Below are 24,621 nucleotides of genomic sequence, written 5' to 3'. Positions count from 1 at the left end.
ATTATGGGCCAAGAGGATCGGAGAATTGAATTGAAGCCTGGTTGCTGGCTGCATTGTTCATGTCCTGTGTCCCAAGCTCATGGTCAGAAAATGCTAAGGTTGCCTTGCCTAATTAAAAATGCTAAAGTTGCCTTGCCAGTTTGAAAAGTGGTGTTGCCTTCTATATAATTAAAAGCCTAATCTTGACCACTTCCTGTTTGCGCTTTATATTGATTTTAGAAAATACGCTACCACATTCGGCTGTGATCTTTGGCCATCTTACTCAGAGACGCCCTCCGCTCATCAGGTGCCGAGGATTTTTCCCATCGATGAAAAATAAAAGAGTTATTAGAGTTTAAAAAATGTTGAGATTCTCTCTCCTGTCAATCACGCCATGAAGGCCACGCCCCGTGCGGTGGGAGGGGGAGGGCCTATAAAACCCGGAAGTGTGGGCGTGGCTCAGTCTCTGCAAGATGGGGGAGGGAGAAGTCACAACTCTCTGTCTTTAGCGGCCTTGCACCCTGCTTGAAATGGTAGGAAACTGCACTTGAATTTGGTGGCCTTGCACCCTGCTTGAAATGGTAGGAAACTGCACTTGAGTTTGGTGGCCTTGCACCCTGCTTGAAATGGTAAGAAACTGCACTTGAAACTGCACCACCCCCCCCCCCCACTGGCCACCAATATTGGAAACAAGCCCTTTGGCCCACCGAGTCCACCCTGATCCGGCGAATCCCACACACTAACACTATCCTACACACTAGGGACAATTTCTACATTTATACCAAACCAATTAACCTACAAGCATATACGTCTTTGGAGTGTGGAAGGAAATCAAAAATATCGGTGAAAATCCATGCAGGTCGCGGGGAGAATGCGCAAAGTCCCTAAAGACAGCACTCGCAGTCAGGATTGAACCGGGGTCTCTGGCGCTGTGAGGCAGCAACTCTACCGCTGTGCCACCGTGCCGCCAGCTGTTTGCATTTCATCTGTTCCTTAAAGACTACCACTCAGCTGCATGTCACAGCTTCATGAGTTACACAGCAGCGAAACAGTCCCTTCAGCCCTCTAATTCTGTGCTGATCCTATTTACACTCATCGCACACAAATCCCATTAGAATCGCCCCGTATTTGCTTCAGCTTCCTCCAAATCCAACTTATTTACACACGAGGGGTCATTTACAATGGCCAGCAGCACGGTGGCGCTGCGGTAGTGTCACTGCCTTACATCGCCAGAGACCCGGGTTCGATCCTGACCATGGGTGCTGTAAGTACGGAGTTTGACCTGTGACCGCGTGGGTTTTTTTCCCGGGTGCTCCTGTTGCCTCCCACATCTCCAAAGACGTACATGTATGTCGGTTAATTGGCTTTGGTAAAGATTGAAAATTGTCCCCAGTGCCAGGATTCAGTTTAGTTCAGCTTAGTTTATTGCCACATGTATCGAGGTAGAGTGAAAAGCTTTTGTTGCGTGCTCTCCAGTCAGCGAAAGGACAATACATGATTACAATCGAGCCATTCACAGTTTATGAACCAGCCCGTTCACGGAGCAGGGTTGAGCCGCGGGATTTACCATCACCCGGTGGGGTCACAACATCTGGAGCCTGGATCGCCTCGGCGCAGAGGGAGAACAAAGAGGGAAGAGACAGAGACGTTAATATTTTGCCTTCCACCACAGTGAGGAGGTGTTTGGTGAACTCACTGTGGTGGATGTTAAATTTGTGTTGATTGTGTGTTTTTGTCATTTTTTTAAATTATATGTATGACTGCAGGGAAACAAAATTTTGTTCAGACCGAAAGGTCTGAATGACAATAAACAAATCTAATCTAATCTAATCTAAAATCTAAGTATAGACACATGACAAGGGAATAACATTTAGTGCAAGGTAAAACCAGCAAAGTCTGATCAAGGATCCTTAAGGATCACCAACGAGGTAGAATGAGGTAGTGAATGGGGTGATTGCTGGCTGGCACGGACCCGGTGGGCCAAAGGGCCTGTCCCCACACTGTATTTCTCTCTATCTCTAAACTAAACCAAGCACCCCGTTTGGATTTGGGAGGAAGCTGAAGCAAGTGAGGTAAACCTAGACGGTCACAGGGACAACATGCAAACTCCACACTGTCAGAAGTGGAGGATAGGATGAAACCTCGCCAGCTGCGCAGCTGCGCTGCAATCAAATATATTGCTGCTTAATTGGAGACAGTACAAGTACCTCGACCACCACCCCTGGCAGTGCATTCCAGGCACCCACTACCCCCTGCACATCTTCATTAGACTTTCCCCCTCTCAGCTTAAAGCTATGTCCTCTAGTCTTTGACGTTTGGTGGAGTAGACTTAAGGTCATAAGGTCATGTGATAGGAGTAGAATTAGGCCATTTGGCCCATCAAGTCTACTCTGCCATTCAATCATGGCTGATCTATCTCTCCCTCCTAACCCCATTCTCCCGCCTTCTCCCCATAACCTCTGGCACATGAACTAATCACAAATCCATCTATCACCTTAAAAATATCCACTGACTTGGCCTCGGCAGCTTTCTGTGGCAAATAATTTCACAGATTCACCACCCTTTGACTAAATAAATTTCTCCTCATCTCCTTCCTAAATGCACATCCTTTAATTCTGAGGCTGTGACCTCTAGTCCTAGACTCTCCCATGAGTGGAAACATCCTCTCCACATCCACTATCTCCAAGCCTTTCACTATTCTATGTTTCAATGAGGTGCCCCCTCATCCTTTGAAACTCCAGCGAGTACAGGCCCAGTGCTGACAAACGCTCATCATAGGTTAACCTACTCGTTCCTGAGATAATTCTCGTAAACCTCCTCTGGACCCTCTCCAGAGCCAGCACATCCTTCCTCAGATATGGTGCCCAAAATTGGTCACAATATTAAAATGCGGCCTTATGGCTCCTTATAGAACCTCAGCATGACATCCTTGTTTTTCTATACAAGCTCTCATGAAATAAATGCGAGCATTAAGTTTGCTTTCTTTCCTACTGATTCATAGCACCACCATTCATTGTGATCATGGCTGATCGTCTCCAATCAATAACCTGTGTCAGCCTTCTCCCCATATCCCTTGATTCCACTAGCCCCTTGAGCTCTATCTAACTCTCTCTTAAATCCATCCAGTGACTTGGCCTCTACTGCCCTCTGTGGCAGGGACTTCCACAAATTCACAACTCTCTGGGTGAAAAAGTTTTTTCTCACCTCAGTCTTAAATGGCTTCTCCTTTATTCTAAGACTGTGACCCCTGGTTTTGGACTCGCCCAACATTGGGAACATTTTTCCTGCATCTAGCTTGTCCAGTCCTTTTATAATTTTATATGTTTTTATGAGATTCCCCCTCACCCTTCTAAACTCCAGTGAATACAAGCCTAGTCTTTTCAATCTTTCCACATATGAAAGTCCCGCCATCCCAGGGATCAATCTCGTGAACCTACGCTGCACTGCCTCAATCACGAGGATGTCCTTCCTCAAATTAGGAGACCAAAACTGTACACAATACTCCAGATGTGGTCTCACCAGAGCCCTGTACAACTGCAGAAGAACCTCTTTACTCCTATATTGAAATCCTCTTGTTATGAAGGCCAACATTCCATTAGCTTTCCATTCGACTTGCAGATTAACTTTTTGGGAATCCTGCACCAGCGCTCCCAAGTCCCTTTGCACCTCCGATTTCTGGATTCTCCCCATTTAGAAAACAGTCTACGCCTTTATTCCTACTACCAAAATGCATGACTCCACACGTTGCTACACAATAATCCATCAGCCACTTCTCTGCCCACTCTCCCAACCTGTCCAAGTCTTTCTGCAGAGTCCCTGCTATCTCTACACCACCTGCCCTTCCACCCTATTTTTGTATCATGCACACACTTGGCCACAGCCTTCAACCATCTCGTGCAAATCATTAATATACAACGTGAAGAGTAGCGGCCCCAGCACCGACCCCTGCGGAACTCCACTAGTTACTGGCAGCAAACCTGAAAAAGCCCCTTTACATTGGCATTTTTTGTCTTCTGTCATCCAGCCAACCTGCTATCCATGCTAGTATCTGCCCTTTGATACCGTGGGCTCTCATCTTCCCCAGCAGCCTCACGGGATACACATTATCACCGGCTTTCTGAAAATGGCCTAATGGCCTAATTCTGCTTCGACAATGTGTGAACATGAACATTTCTACTTTGGGGATAAAAAGGTTCTGTCTACCCAGTCTACAACTCTCCCCCATCTTATACACCCTCTAAGGTATACAGATCTCCCCTCAGCCTCTAGCATTCCAGAGAAAACAATTAATGTTTCCCCCAACCTCACCTTGTAGCTGATACCCAAATAACCCGAGCATCATGCTGGTAAACATGAGCAAAACACAAAGAACTGGAGTAACTCAGCAGGTCGGGCAGCATCTCTGGAGAACATTCATTCATCATCATTGAAAACATCAGCGACGCAGTGGTGCTGGATGGACGCACCACACACTTCCGCCGCTGGAAGTACAGGATTTTGGTGTGTGTGCTTTGTCATTGTTCCTTACTATGCTATGTACGACAGTGATCGCAACTTCTACTGAAGTGTGGATGGCCATTGGCTCACTAGAAGCTCATCCGCCCTTTGGCAGGTCTTGTTTTTGGTCCTGATGGGGGTCCACAGCCCCCTCCTCACCTGGCAAACCAGGTGGGGGAGACGGTTTAGTCGCCGACTATCCGACCATGGAGCAGGTAGCACGGGATTACATGGTACCCGTGGCGGGGGGAACTCCCCCCGACCTGTCCGTGCAGCTAATACCCACGTAATCCAAGCTTCATTCTGGTAAACATGAGTAAAACATAAGGAGCTGGGGTAACTCAGCAGGTCGGGCAGCATCTGTGGAGAACATGGTTACTGGTAAACCTCTTCTGTAATCTATTCAAAAATGTTCTGATCCTCCCCGTCTGCTCGAGAGTAAAACAATCCCTTCAAATCATAAAGAAAGCCCACTAACGCCTCTACTTCCTGAGAAGATTGAGGAGATTCGGTATGGCGATGAACACTCTCATGAACTTCTACAGGTGTACAGTAGAGAGCATGTTGTCAGTTGCATCACGGCCCGGTTCACCAACTCGAGCACCCAGGAACGAAGGAGATCGCAAAAAAGTGGTGGACACTGCCCGGTCCATCACGGGTATAACCATATAACCATATAACAATTACAGCACGGAAACAGGCCATCTCGACCCTTCTAGTCCGTGCCGAACACGTATTCTCCCCTAGTCCCATATACCTGCACTCAGACCATAACCCTCCATTCCTTTCTCGTCCATATAACTATCCAATTTATTTTTAAATGATAAAAACGAACCTGCCTCCACCACCTTCACTGGAAGCTCATTCCACACAGCCACCACTCTCTGAGTAAAGAAGTTCCCCCTCATGTTACCCCTAAACTTCTGTCCCTTAATTCTCAAGTCATGTCCCCTTGTTTGCATCTTCCCTCCTCTCAGTGGGAAAAGCTTATCCACGTCAACTCTGTCTATCCCTCTCATCATTTTAAAGACCTCTATCAAGTCCCCCCTTAACCTTCTGCGCTCCAAAGAATAAAGCCCTAACTTGTTCAACCTTTCTCTGTAACTTAGTTGCTGAAACCCAGGCAACATTCTAGTAAATCTCCTCTGTACTCTCTCTATTTTGTTGACATCCTTCCTATAATTAGGCGACCAAAATTGTACCCCATACTCCAGAATTGTACCCATCCTCCCCCCCATCATCAATGGGATCTACAAGAGTCGCTGCCTCAAAAAGGCAGCCAGCGTCGTCAGAGACCCACACCACCCTGACCACGTTATTATTTCACTCCTGCCACCGGGAAGAAGGTACAGGCGCCTGAAAACTGTAACGTCCAGGTTCAGGAGCAGCTTCTTCTCTACAACCATCAGGCTATTAATACAATACAATACAATACCATTTATTGTCATTTGAACCTCAGTGAGGCTCAAACGAAATTCCGTTTCCACAGCCATACAAAGACAATTTCCTACAGACATACACACAATTTAATTCACACAAACATCCATCACAGTGAACCCACTGTGATGGAAGGCAAAGTCTTTTCTCTCCCCTGTTCTCCATGTCTCTCCCGATGTCCAAGCCCCAGGCGGGTGATGATAAGTCCCACGGCTATTTTAGGCCGTGCCGGGCGATTTACGGCCCCGTTCCCGGTCTAAAAGTCACAATGTTGGAGCCCCCGGCGGGCGCTGTAATGTCCCACGGCCATGAAGCCGCGCCGGGCGATGTACGGCCCCGCTCCGGGTCGTTCCAACCCCGCGACACGGGCTGGAGAAGTCGCGTTGCGGGAGCTCCGGGAAGCGTTCTCTCCCCCCGGACCCGCGAGCTCCCGATGTCCCGTCCACCGGACCTGCGACTGCGTTGCTGGAGCCTCCGAGCCGCAGGAGTCGAGTCGCAGCAGCGAGTCACCACCGCTCCCCACGCTCCGAGGCCGGCCAACCCCACGATGGTGAGTAGTCCGCAGCTCCGCAGCTCCGCAGTCTCCCGAGCCCCCGGGTCGTTCAGGCTGGAGGCCGCTCCACAGTGCTAGGCCCCAACGACAACGGAGACCCGACAGGGAAAAAGTCGGATCTCCTGGACAGGGAAGAGATTTTATACGGTTTCCACCTCCCCCCCCCTGCCCCCACATATACACATTTAAAACCAGTATTAAAAACACCAACACTACATCTAACTAGACACAAAATAAAAAAAAGACAGACAGGCTGTAGGGGGCGCTGCAACAGGTGAGTGGCACCACCAATCTTTAAACACTACAACCTCCAAATAGGGTCTGAACTATTGTGTGTGTGTGTGTGTGTGTGTGTGTGTGTGTGTGTGTGTGTGTGTGTGTGTGTGTGTGTGTGTGTGTGTGTGTGTGTGTGTGTGTGTGTGTGTGTGTGTGTGTGTGTGTGTGTGTGTGTGTGTGTGTGTGTGTGTGTGTGTTTGTGTGTGTGTGTGTGTGAGTTTATTTGTTTGTGTGTGATCACATCTACTCAAAGAAACAATGCGCGAATGGGAAAATGTTTTACATATTCCGGTAGAGATTTACTCCCTGGAGTCAAAAATCAGCTTACCTGAAAAATTTGAGCTTTATTTCTTGTGTTATTTATGAAAATGTTCATAAATGTTTGAAAATAAACGAGATGGTCACGTCACAATGGCTCTGCTCGTGCTATATTCCACGCGCTGCGAGTGACGTCACCCTTCGACCCCTCAAGCCCCCCCCCTCCCAGGCTCTGGATTGAAGCCGCTGAAGTCCTTTGGTTGACGCGCGCCCCGCTGCCCGCTCCCCGCTCCCCGCTCCCCGCTCCCCGCTCCCTTCCTCCTCTCAGCCCCTCTCTCTCTGCCCCTCTCTCTCTGTCTCTGCCCCTCTCTCTCTGTCTCTGCCCCTCTCTGTCTGTCTCTGCCCCCTCTCTCTCTCTGTTCTCTCTCTCTACCTCCCCTCCCTCTCCGGATGCGCCTGCGAGTTGGGGGCTGTGCGTGCGTGGATTGGGCGGGGACGGGGGAAAAGGAGCAAATTAATAATATTAATATAATATCAAGGGGGGTGGTTAGTGTGTGTGGGGGGGGGGGGGTGGCCAGTGAGTGCGGGGGTGGTGAGTGTGTGGGGGTGGTTGTGTGTGTGTGTGTGTGTGTGTGTGTGTGTGTGTGTGTGTGTGTGTGTGTGTGTGTGTGTGTGTGTGTGTGTGTGTGTGTGTGTGTGCGTGTGCGTGCGTGCGTGTGTGTGTGTGTGTGTGTGTGAAGAAATATGTTTATGTGTGTGTAAAGGAATATATCCGTTATATTCACGCTGACCTTTTTAGTGGATTATGATGGGTTTTGCAGAGTACTATGATTATACATCTAAGGTCGACACAAAATGCTGGAGTAACTCAGCGGGACGGGCAGCATCTCTGGAGAGAAGGAATGAGCGGTGTTTCGGGTCGAGATTGAAGAAGGGTCTCGACCCGAAACGTCGCCCATTCCTTCTCTCCAGAGATGCTGCCTCACCCGCTGAGTTACTCCAGCCTTTTGTGTCTACTGATTTGAAACAGCATCTGCAGTTCTTTCTTTACACATGTTTATACATCTGTTGTGCTGCTGCCAGTGAGAATGTCAATGTTCTAGTTACAGGACACATGACAATACAAGTCGTGACTCTGGAGACAAAGAATGGCCTTACCTCACAGTCGTGAAATTCCTCCTCCTCCACCTCGTAGGAGACAGTCTGAATGGTCACGTCGTTCTCCGTGTACTCCACAAGTTTCGACTCCGAGTGGTCGGGGCAGTCAATAGTCAAGTTCTTCCTTTCAGTGAAGGTCGTCTCGCAGCTCTCGTTCCTGTAATCCTTTGCGTTCTCTTTCGTCTCGTCTTTGTACAAAATAAAATTGGGCCGGTAGAAGGCCTCCACAGCCAGGTGCAGGGAGCTGGCGTCGAGCAGTTGCCGGGTGAAGTTGCCTTTGGGCTTGTTCTTGCCCGAGTTACTGCTGACAAAATAGCTCAGGAGCTTCTCCTTGTAGCGCCGTTCCCCGTCGTAATCCTCCTGTAAACCGTAGTCACCCCCAACCTGCTGGGATTTCTCCAGCAGAGGGTTCTGCAGCTCTGTTAGGCTTTCCATTCTGGGGGCAGGGTGGGCAATGGAGAGAGGAGGGAGGGAGGGGGGGTTGGAGGGGGGCGGGGGGGGTGTTGGAGAAATCTCCGAATCTTGCCTTGCAGTGGATCGAGGGCGACTGGTTGAGCCCCGGGGAGGTGTCAGGCAGTGGAGATGATCACTAGCCCGTGACCTGAAAGAGACAAAGCCGGTTACTATTGCTCAGAGAATTTCAATACACCCAGACCAGTACACAAACCAACCTCCCCTCCATTTACACCTCGGCAAGGCCAGCAGCATAATCAAGGACGACCCATTCCCTCTTCTCCCCTCTTCCATCGGGAAGAGATATCGAAGTGTGAAAACGCTCACCTCATATTTCGCTTGGGTAGTTTACACCCCAGCGATATGAACAATGACAGCTCCAATTTCAGGTAGTCCCTGCTTTCTCCTTCTTTCCCCTCCCCGTCCCAGCTCTCCCACAGCCCACTGTCTCCTCCTCTTCTTTTATTCTTCGCCTCACCCCCACATCAGTCCGAAGAAGGGTCTCGACCCGAAACGTCGCCTATTTCCTTCACTCCATGGATGCTGCCTCACCCGCTGAGTTTCTCCAGCATTTTTGTCTACCTCCAGATTCAGGGACAGTTTCTTCCCAGCTGTTCATCAGGCAACTGAACCATCCTACCACAACCAGAGAGCAGTCCTGACATACTACCTACCTCATTTGGCTTTGTCTTGCGCATAATGCCCCTGTCCCACTTAGGAAACCTGAACGGAAACCTCTGGAGACTTTATGCCCCACCCAAGGTTTCCGTGCGGTTCCCGGAGGTTCCCGGAGGTTGTTGTCAGTCTCCCTACCTGCTTCCACTACCTGCAACCTCCGGCAACCACCTGCAACCTCCGGGAACAGCACGGAAGCCTTGGGTGGGGCACAAAGTCTCCAGAGGTTTCCGTTAAGGTTTCCTAAGTGGGACAGGGGCATTACTTTATCCCTTTATCGCGTGTGTAACGGCCCATCCCCCCCCCCCCCCCCCCAATCTTGGCGCATTCCCAATCATGTATCTGTTGACATGACTGTCGGCAGATCAATTTCCCACCTGGGATAAATAGAATTCTATCGTATAGTGTTGTATCGTATATCTGTACACTGTAAACGGCTCGATTGTAACCATGTATTATCTTTCTGCAGATTTGTCAGCGCGCAACAAAAACCTTTCACTGCACCTCGGTACAGGTGACAATAAACTAAACTGAACTGAACACATTGGGCTCCTCATTCACTGCTCGGGGCTGTGGGCATTTGAAGAAACACTTCTGTTCCCCCCAAGCAGGAGGGGAACGCATTTGAAGCCCCAATCTAGAAGTTTTTTGGCACGAACTGGGCAACACCACTAATGACCAATGGAGCGGTTTTCAAAGTATAGACATAACTTAAATGTCAACAATGCTGTAAACCTAGAACAATGATGGAAACACTCAGCAGGTCAGGCAGCATCTGTAGAGAAAGAGAAACAGAGTGAAGGTCTATTGAAGATTTGTGTGCTCATAAGTGATAGGAGCAAAATTAGGCTATTCAGCCCATCAAGTCCACTTCGCCATTAAATCATGGCTGATCTATCTCTCCCTCTCAACCCCATTCTCCTGCCTTCTGCCCAATTTCCTTGTATGTGAATACTTGGCCAATAAACTTACTTACTTACTTACTTACTTACTTACTTACCCCCTGACACCCATACTAATCAAGAATCTACCTATCTCTGACCTAAAAATATCCATTGACTTGGCCCCCACAGCCTTCTGTGGCAAAGAATTCCACTGATTCACCGCCCTCTGACTAAAGAAATTCCCCCCTCATCCCCTTCATAAAGGAACGTCCTTTAATTCTGAGGCTGTGACCTCTGGATTTGGGCTCTATCAGTAGTGAGAGAGTCTGTGACCTGGAGCTGATTGCAAAGAGAGACGTGGCTGAAAAGGCCATTCAGCCCAGCAAGGTGCAGAGAAATAGCAGAGAATTAGCAGAGAAACAGCAGAGAAGTCAAAGAAAGGTTTCCCCAGGCTTCATCTTAAATGAAGAAATCCATAGCGATGTGCTTGACAGGATGGATTCATCTCCAGCTGTGTGAAGGGCAAATCTACACTATGCATGGGGATGCTTCCTTGCAAGGCAAATCATGACTGAGATAATTGATGCTATTTTAACTGCAATATTATTTCAGTTCTATTGATCAGTCTCAGGGGCACCGTGCAGCAGCACGCCAGGAAGATATTAATCAAGGTTAACACCACCAGAGCTGGAGGACTCGTTTGCTGCGATCACACTCCGCAGATTGGGAGTACGGGTGTCAGGGGTCAGACGGCTGTGGTGGTCAAGTCAACGGATATTTTTAGGTCAGAGATAGATAGATTATTGATTAACACGGGTGTCAGGGGTTACGGGGAGAAGGCAGGAGGATCGGGTTGAGAGGGAGAGATAGATCAGCCATGATTGAATGGCCGAGTAGACTCGACGGGCCGAATGGCCTAATTCTGCTCCTAGAACTTATGAACTAATGAATCATTGATGATGGGACAGTCCAACAGGAACTGTGATGAGGGGAATATCCGATTCTCTTTACTCTAGACGTTAAACTTTAGAGAAACAGCACAAAAACAGGCCCTTCGGCCCGCGTAGTCCGAGCTGAACAGCGATCACCCCGTACACTAGCACTATCCTGCACAGTAGGGACAAATTTAACCAATTAACCCTCACATGAACTTCTTAACCTCTGCTCTCCTGCTTCTGGATGTTACTTCCAGGATATCGTGAGCAGCACAATTCTCTTGATGCTTGGTGATAAATCATGGTGGCTTTGTATGGTCTTGGATACTGGGAGTCAACATCAAGTGAAGGGGCCAGAAGATGCGGGGGGGGGGGGGGGGAGTTATTAACCCGTTCAGTGCCATCCCCGAGCATACACGGGTCATGGCCAATGATGAAAAATAAAACTTGGCAGTGAACTGGTTAAAGTGGAAACATAGGATTCTGGCAACAACTACCTCCTCCGGCAGCTAGTTCCAAACACCCACCACCTCTTTGTGTGCAAAAGGTTAACCCTCAGGTTCCTATTAAATCTTTCGTCCCCCTCACCTAAAACCGATGTCCTCTGGTCCTCGATTCCCCTACTCTGTGCATCTACTCAATCTATTCTCAATCTACTCAAAAGGAATGGAGGGTTATAGTCTGAGCGCAGGTATATGGGACTAGGGGAGAATACGTGTTCGGCACGGACTAGAAGGGTCGAGATGGCCTGTTTCTGTGCTGTAATTGTTATATGGTTATATGGTCATGATTTTGTACACCTCAATAAGATCACCCCTCATCCTCCCGCGCTCTAAGGAATAGAGTCCCAGTCTACTCAACCTCTCCCTATAGCTCAGGCCCTCGAGTCCAAGCAACATCCTCAAAATCTTCTCTGCACCCTTTCCCCCCCCTCACCTTAAACCTATGTCATTTGGTTCTTGATTCCCCTTCCCTGGGCAAGAGGATCTGTGCACTGAAACGCCTGGGCCACACTGGGCTAAAATCCTGGAAGTCCCCTCCCAATGATACTGTGCATTGAGTTTCATCTCACTGACTGCATCGCTCCAAGCCATCAGCTCACCATCACCCCCTCAACAGCATCAGAGATGGGCAATAAATGCCGGCTGTTGCTACAGGTTCTCTCCTGAACGTATAAATAAAAATTAATGACGTGAAAAATATTTACTTTGTGAGTGGGTCACAAATCTCTCATCTTATGTGAAGACAACCCTGCTTCTAAAGAACACAGTGTTTCTGGAGTGACTCAGCAGGACAGGCAGCATCTCTGGAGAGAAGGTGGATTGGTGACGTTTTGTGTCAGGATCCTTCAAGGTCCTGACCCAAAACGTCACCTATTTAAGTTCTCTCCAGAGATGCTGCCTGACCGGCTCAGTCACTCCAGCACTTTGTGTCTTTTTCTTTTTAAACAAACACCTGTAGATTCCTGTGTAGGGAAATAACTTCAAGGTGCTGGTTTAAATCAAATATAGACACAAAATGCTGGAGCAACTCAATGGGACAGGCAGCGTCTCTGGAGAGAAGGAATGGGTGACGTTTCGGGTGGAGAGTCTGAAGAAGGGTCTCGACACGAAATGTCACCCATTCCTTCTCTCCAGGGATGCTGCCTGTCCCGCTGAGTTACTCCAGCTTTTTATGTCTATCTATAGATTCCTTATGTCTTCATTTTACTGTTTCCACAGGGTAGATCCCCATCTCGTTGGCTGCAGGTTCTTCAAAGCTACTTTCACCCCAAGGAACGAGAACGCTCATATGAGTGGTCCTTGCTTTGACTTGGCTCACGATGGATACATAGTAGTCCTCCTGTTAAATGCAAAACAGGGAACTTCCAGAAACAGCCTTCATTGTTTTCTAAGAGTCGGGATGGATTAAAGGTGGGGAATTAGCAAAGTCACTGAGGAATTTTAATACTATTTCCACAATTTCAGATTTTCATGAAAAATACAAGCTCTCTATAGACAATAGACAATAGTTGCAGGAGTAGGCCATTCGGCCCTTCGTCAGCATCGCCATTCAGTGTGATCATGGCTGATCATCAACAATCAGCACCCCGTTCCTGCCTTCTCCCAATATCCCCTGACTCCGCTATCTTCAAGAGCCCCATCCAGCTCTCTCTGGATAGTTTCCAGAGAACTGTCCTCCACCGCCCTATGAGGCAGAGAATTCCACAGACTTGCAACTCTGTGTGAAAAAGTGTTTCCTCATCTCCGTTCTAAGTGGCTTACCCCTAATTCTTAAACTGTGGCCCCTGGTTCTGGACTCCCCCAACATCGGGAACATGTTTCCTGCCTCTAGTGTGTCCAAGCCCTTAATAATCTTATATGTTTCAATAAGATTCTCTCACATCCTTCTAATTTCCAGAGTGTACAAGCCCAGCCGCTCCATTCTCTCAGCATATGACAGTCCCGCCATCCCAGGAATTAACCTTGTGAACCTATGCTGCGCTCCCTCAATAGCAAGAATGTCCTTCCTTAAATTTGGAGCCCAAAACTGCACACTATACTCCAGGTGTGGTTAGTTTAAGAAAGAACTGCAGATGCTGGAAAAATGGAAGGTAGACAAAAAACGCTGAGTTCCTCCAGCATTTTTGTCTAGCTGTTTAGTTTAATTTAGTTCAGTTTATTGTCATCAAGGCACAGTGAAAAGCTTTTTGTCACGCGCCATCCAGTCATTGGAAAGAGTATCTATATACAGGTGCACAACCTTTTAGCCGAAGATCCAAATAACGAAAACCTCCGAGTAGCGACATTTTTTCAGTCCTTGAAAAAAGGTCCTTGAAAACGTTCACGGAGGGCGGCCCGCAGAGGTGACAGCGGAACCTCCGGTCGGTCCTCGAAGAAAGGGGAACTAAATCCCCATTCATAAAAGAGAAGGTGAGGGTATATTGCGCGGGAGGGTTAATAATTGACAATCTGCTGCTGTCTGCCCTCTGAGTTAAAAAGTTCCCACGGTAGACTCACGATACACAGTGTATCGTGAGTCTTGCGTGGGAACGTTTTAACTCAGCGGGCAGGGAGTAGCAGATTGTCGCTCCCTTCAGTTTCACCCCCACCTACACCCCTCTGCTTCCCGGCCATGACCACTTCCTGAGACCCCACAGCCAGCAGCAGCCCAGCCCCGTTCCAACTTGCAAACTAGCGGGAGACGTCGGGACCACCAGAAGCCGCTCCCGATGATGCCGCTACGGCTGCATATTAACTCCAGTCCAGCCCCGCTCCAACTCCAACTCCAGAGGGGCAGCTTGCTGGTGCGCATGGTGCGTCTTGTTCTCGGGCTGTGGGCGAAAAACGCTACCACTTATTGTGGCTGTGATTTTTGCCCCCATCTTAGGGGCACTCGAGGAGTGGCAGAGTCCCCCGGTCCTCCAGCTGTGGAGGTTTTTTCCCAGAGGACACCAAAGCACGTCCCAGTCGATGAAAAACCGTCGCCAGGCCGCCACTAAAACGACATGAGCCAGGAGCAGCCCAATGCCCCGTTCACACTTACAGTGTTTCGGGACCAAAAAATGTTGGAGATTCTCTCCCCTGTGCAATCGGACGCCATGAAGGATCACAACTCCAGTCCACTTCCAACTCCAGTGGGAAGGGGGTGCCATGGGCGTCTATTCTCGGGCTGTGGGCGAAACTGCCCAGGGGAATTCCTATGGAAAAATGGGGGTGGGGGGGAGGGGGGCTGGTGATTTTGTGCTGTTTTACTCGAGTCCCCTGCTATCCCAGGGACAGGGAGACAGGACGTTTCACCGAGGGTCCGCAAAAGACGTCTCTGCAAAGGGGATGGAAGGTGAGGGAGAAGTAGAAACCCAGAAAAGTCTCTGGGGGCAGAGGTGAAGAGCTGTGAAACAACTGAACACACTGAATGTCTACTGAACTGTGAGTGTGTTTTATGTGGTTTTTATGTGTTTTTAATGTGGTTTTATGGTGCTTTCACCCTACTTGAAATGGAATTCAATTCAATTCAATTCAACTTTAATGTCATTGCACAAATACAAGTATGGGTACAACGAAATGCAGTTTAGCGTCAGTCCGTAGTAATAGTGCAATATAGAAATAAAAATACAGAATAATCAAACAATGTGGACGGAGAGACTGGAGAAATCTATCGGCGGGACTCCGAGTTCAGCAATGTGATGGTATTATTGTAGAAGCTGTTCCTCATCCTACTAGTACGAGACAGGTGCTGTCTGTACAGAGTTTGTACTGTACGTTCTCCCCATGACCCGTGTGGGTTTTTTTCCGAGATCCTCTGTTTCCTCACACACTCCAAAGACGTACAGGTTTGCAGGTTAATTGGCTTGGTCTAATTGTATAAATGTTAAAATTTGCCCCTAGTGTGTGTGTACTAGCGTGTATTAATGTGTGGGGATTGCTGATCGGTGCGGACTCGGTGGGCCGAAGGGCCTGTTTCCGCTCTGTATCTAAACCAAACTAAACCAAGCGCTTTTCAATGTACCTCGGTACAAGTGACAATAAATAGACAATAGACAATTTCAATTTCAATGAACTTTATTTATCTGTTAGGAACTTTGGTTTCTGCAGCCATACAACAAAAAGTAACAATTTTACAAGACAGACAACCAACTCAATTCGCACAGATATCCATCACAGTGAATCTCCTCCTCACTGTGATCGAAGGAAAAGTCTTGTCCCTTCCCTGCAGGAGTAGGACATTCGACCCTTCGAGCCAGCACCGCCATTCAATGTGCTCATGGCTGATCATCTACAATCAGTACCCCGTTCCTGCCTAAACTAAACTAAACTCAGCTCTTCAACCTCACGAGGGGGGATCATGACAGAAGCCGCCTCGTGGCGATCCCCGGAAACGATGACACGATGCACTCTGTGACGTTTTGGGTGACCAATTCTGTCAACATGTTTGGACGAGGACAGAAGCCAATGGAGAGCTATATGTCGACTGGCACATGAGTGAACGATCCTCACAGGTATAACGCCCCTTGAACGGGGATAGAAACATAGAAACATAGAAATTAGGTGCAGGAGTAGGCCATTCGGCCCTTCGAGCCTGCACCGCCATTCAATATGATCATGGCTGATCATCCAACTCAGTATCCCGTACCTGGCTTCTCTCCATACCCCCTGATCCCCTTAGCCAGAAGGGCCACATCTAACTCCCTCTTAAATATAGCCAATGAACTGGCCTCAACTACCCTCTGTGGCAGAGAGTTCCAGAGATTCACCACTCTCTGTGTGAAAAAAGTTCTTCTCATCTCGGTTTTAAAGGATTTCCCCCTTATCCTTAAGCTGTGACCCCTTGGCCTGGACTTCCCCAACATCGGGAACAATCTTCCTGCATCTAGCCTGTCCAACCCCTTAAGAATTTTGTAAGTTTCTATAAGAATTTTGTAAGTTTCTATAAGAATTTTGTAAGTTTCTATAAGACACACTAAGGGACATCCAAGATGGAATAGTGTCCGACTCTTCACCTTGAGAGAGGCACCTACATCAGCCATGGGGCTAAAGCTCCAAACTCCTCATTAATGGAGCCAATTTCAGCCCGAACATAAATATGTAAATCATGCCGTTTTCAGCAAAGCAAAAGTGGGTTTCAATTGGATTTTGTTTGATTACGCGCAGCCCGCTGAGAGTGAAAAGACTTTGAAAATGTTGAAATAATTGGAAGTGGCGCACGGATGTTCAACAGGTCACCCGTTCATGTCAATATCTTACCTGGGGATATGCCCAGCAATAGAATGCATCCATGTCTTCCTTCAGTCTTTCACCACTGTTTAATGTATTCTAACACTGTGCACCAACTAATCTGACTGCTGTTTCATTTCATGCCAATTAATGACGTAGAAAGGGATAAAATAAAACTACTTATGCGTGACAATGTCATACACCTGCGGTTGGCAAAATTCGAATGAGTTATTGATAATCCCCATGTACAATCCCAAGGTAATTTAATGCCAAGCTAAGATTAATTCCAACAATCAAATTGATTTTTATTTGCAAGTAGAATGCAGAATTCCACGGATCAATTCTCACTCCGATCACTAACACTTCGCAAGCCAGTAGGTCAAACCTAGTCTCCTCAGTAACACTGCCCATAATTCCGATCAAGCAAATCCTTACCTTTATTAACACCCCGGAATTGAATGGACTAAATTATTCCCTTCAGTAACCCTTTGCAGAATTCCAATGGACCAAGCCTATTTGCTTCATTAACACATTATCTATCTTCAATTGATCACAACTGTTCTATTCACTAATACTGTAAATGCAAAGAAACACAGAAAACATTGAAAATAGGTGCAGGAGTAGGCCATTCGTCCCTTCGAGCCAGCACCGCCATTCAATATGATCATGGCTGATCATCCAAAATCAGTACCCCGTTCCTGCTTTTTTTTCCCCATATCCCTTGATTCTGTTAGCCCCAAGAGATAAATCTAACTCTCTACGTGATCTAAATGTTTCATAGTCCTACATTGTGGTAACAGGACCTTCAGCCCAACTTGCCCACACTGACCAACATGCCCTGTCTACACTAGTCCCACCTGCCTGCATTTGGCCCCTATCCCTCTAAACCTGTCCTATGCATGTACCTGTCTAAATGTTTCATCATTGTTCCAATACTATCTGCCTCAACTACTTCCTCTGGCAGCTCGTTCCATACATCCACCCCCCTTTGTGTAAAAAAAGTGACGCCTCAGGCTCCCATCAAATCTTTCCCCCCTCACCTTGAACCTCTGGTTCGCAAATCCCCTTACTCTGGGCAAGAAACTCTATGCATCTACCCAATCTATTCCTCTCATGATTTTGTACACCTTCATAAGATCACCCCTCATCCTTCTGTGCTCCAAGATATGGAGACTCTGTGTGTTTACCCGATCTATTTCTAACGGATAAGACCTGGTGAACATCCATTGCATTCCCTCAATAGCAATTAGTTGTAGAATGCCAACCGATATTCCCTTAACTCATGATCAGTTCTATTTCATGGTAATGTTCTAATTACTAAATCTTTGTTGTGCTTAATCTTAGCAGAACATATTTCTCTAACTGTACATTTCATTAGAATATCAATATCTCACTAAGAATAATGCCCCTGTCCCACTTAGGAAATCTGAACGGAAACCTCTGGCGACTTTGCGCCCCACCCAAGGTTTCCGTGCAGTTCCCAGAGGTTGCAGGTGGTTGCCGGAGGTTGCAGGTAGTGGAAGCAGGTAGGGAGACTGACAAAAACCTCTGGGAACCGCACGGAAACCTTGGGTGGGGCATAAAGTCTCCAGAGGTTTCCTTTCAGGTCTCCTAAGTGGGACAGGGGTATAAAACCAACTCAACCCTGTTTACCTGTAGAGGTAACACGGTGGTGCAGCGGTAGAGTTACCGCCTTACAGCGTCAGATACCTGGGTTTGATCCTGACTAAAGATGCTGTCTGTACGGAGTTTGCATGTTCTCCCCATGACATGCATGTTTTTTTTCTGGGTGCTCCAGTTTCCCCTCACTTGCAGGTTTGTAGGCTAATTGGCTTCACTACTATTTTTCACACTGTATCTCTTAACTAAAAAAAACTAAAACATTAAACCTTATTTATCGCTGAATAAGATCATGACAGACAGCCTAAGTCCATCGTTCCTGTTAGCCTAACAATTACAGCACGGAAACAGGCTGCCGAACACGTATTTTCCCCTAGTGCAATACACCCATCGTTCAGACCATAACCCTCCATTCCCTCCATTCTCTTCCCATCCATATAACTATCCAATTTATTTTAAATGATAAAAACGAACCTGCCTCCATCACTTCCACACACCCAGTCTCTCTCAAGTTCCCCCTCCATAAATCAGCCCCTTAATCATGTCAGTTTGTTTGAATCTTCTACAAACTCAACAAAAAGCTAGAACCTGTCTATCCCTCTCATGGTAGCGAATTCTAGTTTTGGATCACTTCATTTTTAGCCAAAATCTCAACTACCTTGTCCTGAGATAAATGACTCTTATTTCTAGACTCCCTAGTCTAGTCCAGTTTAGTTTGGTTAGTGTTCATGTACATGTTCAGCCATCCACTAGCTTCTTACTTTAGACTTTAGATACAGGGCGGAAACAGGCCCTTCGGCCCACTGAGCCCATGCCGACCAGCGATTCCCACACACCAACACTATCCTACACACACTTAGAACACTTTTACATTGACACCAATCCATTTAATGTACAAACCTGTTGTGAGGAAGCCTGAGATCGCGGAGAAAACCCAAGCAGGTCACTGGCAGAACGTACCAACTCCGTACAGACAGCGCACATAGTCAGATTTGAACCCGGGTCTCTGGCCCTGTGGGGCAGCAACTCTACCGCTGCGCCACACTGTCCCCAGGAGAAGAGATACGTGAAGAATAATATCGCCCCAACATCTACTTCCTCGGCTTGGTGGAGTTGGGCTAAAGGGCCTGTTTCTTTCTGTATTGTTGAATGACTGTTAGAAAATAGGTGCAGGAGGAGGCCATTTGACCCTTCGAGCCTGCACCGCCATTCATTGTGATCATGGCTGAGCATCCACAATCAAGTAACCCGTGTCTGCCTTCCCCTCATATCCCTTGATTTCGCTACCCCCTAGAGCTCTATTTAACTCTCTTTTAAATTCATCCAGTGATCCTGACTAAAGGCCTTAAATGGCCTACCCCTTTATTCTTAGACTGTGGTCCCCTGGTTCTGGACTTCCTTCCCCATCCTTCTAAATTCCAGTGAATACAAGCCCAGTCTTTCCAATCTTTCCTCATATGACAGTGCCGCCATCCCGGGGATTAACCTCGTGAACCTACGCTGCACTGGATGGATAAACATGGCATAACTGGTGAGGCTTTACCAAGGTCCCTGATGAATTGCATTGGGACTTACATTGTGAGTGCCATAGAATAAAAACGAATTGCTCCTGCACTAAAATGTGACATTGCTTGCAAAGATATGAGGTTCCTCATCACGGTAACATCTCCTGTGTTTAGTTTAGTATAGTTTGGTTTAGTTTAATTTAGTTAAGTTTATTGTCACGTGTACCGAGGCGCTGTGAAAAGCTTTTGTTGCGTGCTAGCCAGTCAGCGGAAAGACAATACATGATTACAGTTGAGCCATTTACAGTGTACAGATACTGTATATGATAAGGGAATTATGTTTAGGGCATGGTAAAGCCAGTAAAGTCCGATCACAGATAGTCTGAGTGTGATCAATGAGGTAGAGAGTAGTTCAGCACTGCTCTCTGGTTGTGGTAGGATGATTCAGTTGCCTGATAACAGCTGGGAAGAAACTGTCCCTGAATCTGAAGGTGTGCGTTTTCACACTTCTATATCTTTTGCCCGATGGGAAAGGGGAGAAGAGGGAGTAGCCGGGATGCGACTCGTCCTTGCTTATGCTGCTGGCCTTGCCGAGGCAGCGTGAGATATAAATGGAGTCAGTAGAAGGGAGGTTGGTTTGCGCGATGGTCTGTGGGCTGCGTCCACAACTCTCTGCAGTTTCTTGCGGTCCTGGGCGGAGCTGACCCCGAACCAAACTCTGATGCAGCCCGATAAAATGGCTTCTCTGGCGCATCTGTAGAAGTTGGTGAGAGTTGTTGGGGACATGCCAAACTTCCTAAATAGGCTTCTGAGGAAAAGCCTTCCCAGAAAGGCTTACCATTTAGAACAAATTCTGCTATGTTGGTTTCTTAATTGAACTGTTTTTCTAGCTAATTGCATGTTCACAGTTTACCTTATTATCCTGCAAATATCACCTTATTACTCACTCATTGAACTCACAATCATCTTGCAGCCTCAGTGCACGGAGCTGATGTTTCCCATTTCCCTTTGAACTGGCTGTGCCTGTGATATCGGTCATTATCAGCCATCATAAAAATTAAGTTTTTTTATCGTTATTCTCCATCTTCCATTAATCAATCCACAATCTTTGCTGTTAATCCAATGACCCTCATCTGTTCCCCCTTGCGACATGTTTGAAAAGCTCTTAGAAAATCCAACTACACTTGCAGTCACTGATGCGCACTTACCCGCTCCGCTCATTATCATTTCACACAAACCAATTTATCAAACATGATTTCCTCCTTATAAATCCATGCTGACTCTGCCTAATCATATCATGATTATCTAATGCACAATACAAGTCCTAAATTGTTCGCTATTACTGAAGTGGAACAAACAGACCTGGTGTCACTTTCTCCCAAAGGTGGTGTTTGATATCTCCTCCAGAGTCATAGAGTCCTACAGCACGGATACAGGCCCTTCAGCCCAACTCGTCCATGCCTATTATCTAAATGGTGGCCGATTGGGAAAGGGGGAGATGCAGCGAGACCTGGGTGTCATGGTACACCAGTCATTGAAGGTAGGCATGCAGGTGCAGCAGGCAGTAAAGAAAGCAAATGGTATGTTCCTGGGATGTCAGGACTGTCTTATGAAGAAAGACTGGATAGACTTGGTTTATACTCTCTAGAATTTAGAAGATTGAGAGGGGATCTTATAGAAACTTACAAAATTCTTAAGGGGTTGGACAGGCTAGATGCAGGAAGATTGTTCCCGATGTTAGGGAAGTCCAGGACAAGGGGTCACAGCTTAAGGATGAAGGGGAAATCCTTTAAAACCGAGATGAGAAGAACTTTTTTCACACAGAGAGTGGTGAATCTCTGGAATTCTCTGCCACAGAGGGCAGTTGAGGCCAGTTCATTGGCTATATTTAAGAGGGAGTTAGATGTGGCCCTTGTGGCTAAGGGGATCAGGGGGTATGGAGAGAAGGCAGGTACAGGATACTGAGTTGGATGATCAGCCATGATCATATTGAATGGCGGTGCAGGCTTGAAGGGCCGAATGGCCTACTCCTGCACCTATTTTCTATGTTTCTATGTTTCTATGCCAGCCTGGATACCTCAACTCAGCACGTCCCATTATCCCCCGTTTGGTCCATATCCCTCTAAACCTTCCCAATTCATGGAAAGTGGAGAGGCACTTGTGTAGGAAGGAACCGCAGATGTTGCTTTATACCGAAGATAGACACAAAGTGCTGGAGTAACTCAGCGGGTCAGGCAGCATCTCTGGAGAAAAAAAGGATAGGTGACATTTTGGTTCAGGACCCTTCTTCAGACTGTGTAGAAGTACAGTATATTTTGTAATATCAAATGTCTCTTTTGCTCATTCTTATTAAATCATTCATTTTCCATTAATTCAGTATTTATTGTGTTCTAATGCAGAGCTAATGTCTCTGGTATATCCTCATTCCTCGTTATATTCTTTCTGCTTGTGAGAAACTCCCTATTATTTTTTTCTAAACTCGTGCCTTTTACATACTTTTGGTAGCTTTTTGGTCTTTCTTTTGCTCTTTTGCTTGTCCCTTTCTCTCTGATTATGAAAAAGGAAGGTGCAACGAGACCTGGGTGTGCTTGTACTTCAATCACTAAAATTAAGCATGCAGGTACAGCAGGCAGTGAAGAAAGCTGAGAGGATTTGAGTTTAGGAGCAAGGAGGTCCTACTGTCGTTGTACAGGGCCCTGGTGAGACCAGACCTGGAGTATTGTGTGCAATTCTGATGCCCCAATTTGAGGAAGGACATTCTTGCTATTGAGGGAGTGCAATGTAGGTTCACCAGGTTAATTCCCGGGAAGGCGGGACTGACATATGATGAAAGAATGGGTCGACTGGGCTTGTATTCACTGGAGTTTAGAAGGACGCGAGGGAATCTTATAGAAACATATAACATTCTTAAAGGATTGGACAGGCTAGATGCAGGAAAATGTTCCCGATGTTGGGGGAGTCCAGAAGTAGGGGCCACAGTTTAAGAATAGGGGGTAGGCCATTTAGGACTGAGATGAGGAAAAATGTCTTCACCCAGAGAGTTGTGAATCTGTGGAATTCTCTGCCACAGAAGGCAGTGGAGGCCAATTCACTGGATGTTTTCAAGAGAGAGATTTAGCTCTTGGTGTTATTGGAATCAAAGGAAATGGGGAAAAAAAGCAGGGATGGGGTACTGATTGGGGATGATTAGGCATTATCATATTAAATGGCGGTGCTGGCTCGAAGGGCCGAATAGCCTACTCCTGCACCTATTTGTCTATGTTTCTATATTTCAATGATCCCAACTAATCTATCTACTGGAGTAGTAGAGGGTGGCATCGGTGGAATTCTCTAGCCAGTTGCTGCCTGTGAAGCGCCAGGGTTCAATCCTGTTTTCTGTAGAGAGAATTTGTACTTTTTTCCAGGAATCCGAGGTTCCTCCCACAAAAAGCCAATGGAATACAGATTGTAGGTGATCATTATCTTCATAAAAATGTAAATGGTCCCATGAAGTGGGATAATAGCCAGTGTGCGGGGTGGTCCTAATGGTTGGCACGGATTTGATGGGATGAAGGGCCTGTTTGTGTGTTATATCTCTAAAGTCTAAAGTCTAAAGTAAAGTCTTGCTGCCCTTTGCTCTACCTGTTTCAATCTTCTCTCCCTTTCATTTTGTGGCTGTTTCCAGACCTGTTGTCCATTGTAATCGCAGCCCGTTCCAAGTGCTCCAAGTTAAGGCATCTGTTAACACGAGGACTAGAGCGCGGTAGAGGTAGAAACATAGAAATTAGGTGCAGGAGTAGAGGCCATTCGGCCCTTCGAGCCTGCACCGTCATTCAATATGATCATGGTGGATCATCCAAATCAATATCCCATACCTGCCTTCTCTCCATAACCCCTGATCCCTTTAGCCACAAGGGGCACATCTAACTCCCTCTTAAATATAGCCAATTAACTGGCCTCAACGACCCTCTGTGGCAGAGAGTTCCAGAGATTCACCACTCTCTGTGTGAAAAAAGTTCTTCTCATCTCGGTTTTAAAGGATTTCCCCCTTGTCCTTAAGCTGTGACCCCTTGTCCTGGACTTCCCCAACATCGGGAACAATCTTCCTGCATCTAGCCTGTCCAACCCCTTAAGAATTTTGTAAGTTTCTATAAGATCCCCTCTCAATCTCCTAAATTCTAGAGAGTATAAACCAAGTCTATCCAGTCTTTCTTCATAAGACAGTCCTGACATCCCAGGAATCAGTCTGGTGAACCTTCTCTGCACTCCCTCTATGGCAATAATGTCCTTCCTCAGATTTGGAGACCAAAACTGTACGCAATACTCCAGGTGTGTGGTCTCACCAAGACCCTGTACAACTGCAGTAGAACCTCCCTGCTCCTATAGTCAAATCCTTTTGAGTTGCTGCCTTACAGTGTCAGAGACCCAGGTTCAATCCTGACTGACTGCAGGTGCTGTCTGTGAGGCGTTTGTACGTTCTCCCCGTGACCGCGTGGGTTTTCCCCGTGATCTCCGCATTCCTCCCACACTCCAAAGGCGTACAGGTTTGTAGGTTAATTATCTATGGTAAAAAATTGTAAATGGTCCCCTACTGCGTGGGATAGAGCAAGCGTACGTGGTGATCGCTGGTCGGCACGGACTCGGCGGGCCGAAGGGCCCATTTCCACGCTGCATGTCTAAAGTCCAAAGTAAAGTCTCAAGTGTAAAAATCAGTCACCT

General features: G+C 47.1%; 1 protein-coding gene across 1 annotated transcript in view; it reads right to left on the bottom strand.

The window, feature by feature from the left end:
* Positions 1–24,621, bottom strand: part of syndig1l (synapse differentiation inducing 1-like) — a 147,271-nt gene that overhangs the window by 74,515 nt on the left and 48,135 nt on the right. Inside the window, exon 2 of the mRNA XM_055640136.1 lies at positions 8,159–8,759. Within this exon, the coding sequence (XP_055496111.1) occupies positions 8,159–8,593 (435 nt within the window). The 5' untranslated portion in view covers positions 8,594–8,759. The remainder of the gene's footprint in view (positions 1–8,158; positions 8,760–24,621) is intronic.

Source organism: Leucoraja erinacea, chromosome 9 (genome assembly GCF_028641065.1).
Source record: "Leucoraja erinacea ecotype New England chromosome 9, Leri_hhj_1, whole genome shotgun sequence".
NCBI lineage: Eukaryota > Metazoa > Chordata > Chondrichthyes > Rajiformes > Rajidae > Leucoraja > Leucoraja erinaceus.
Note: the sequence above shows the minus strand (reverse complement) of the source record. Positions and strands in the feature narration are given on the sequence as shown.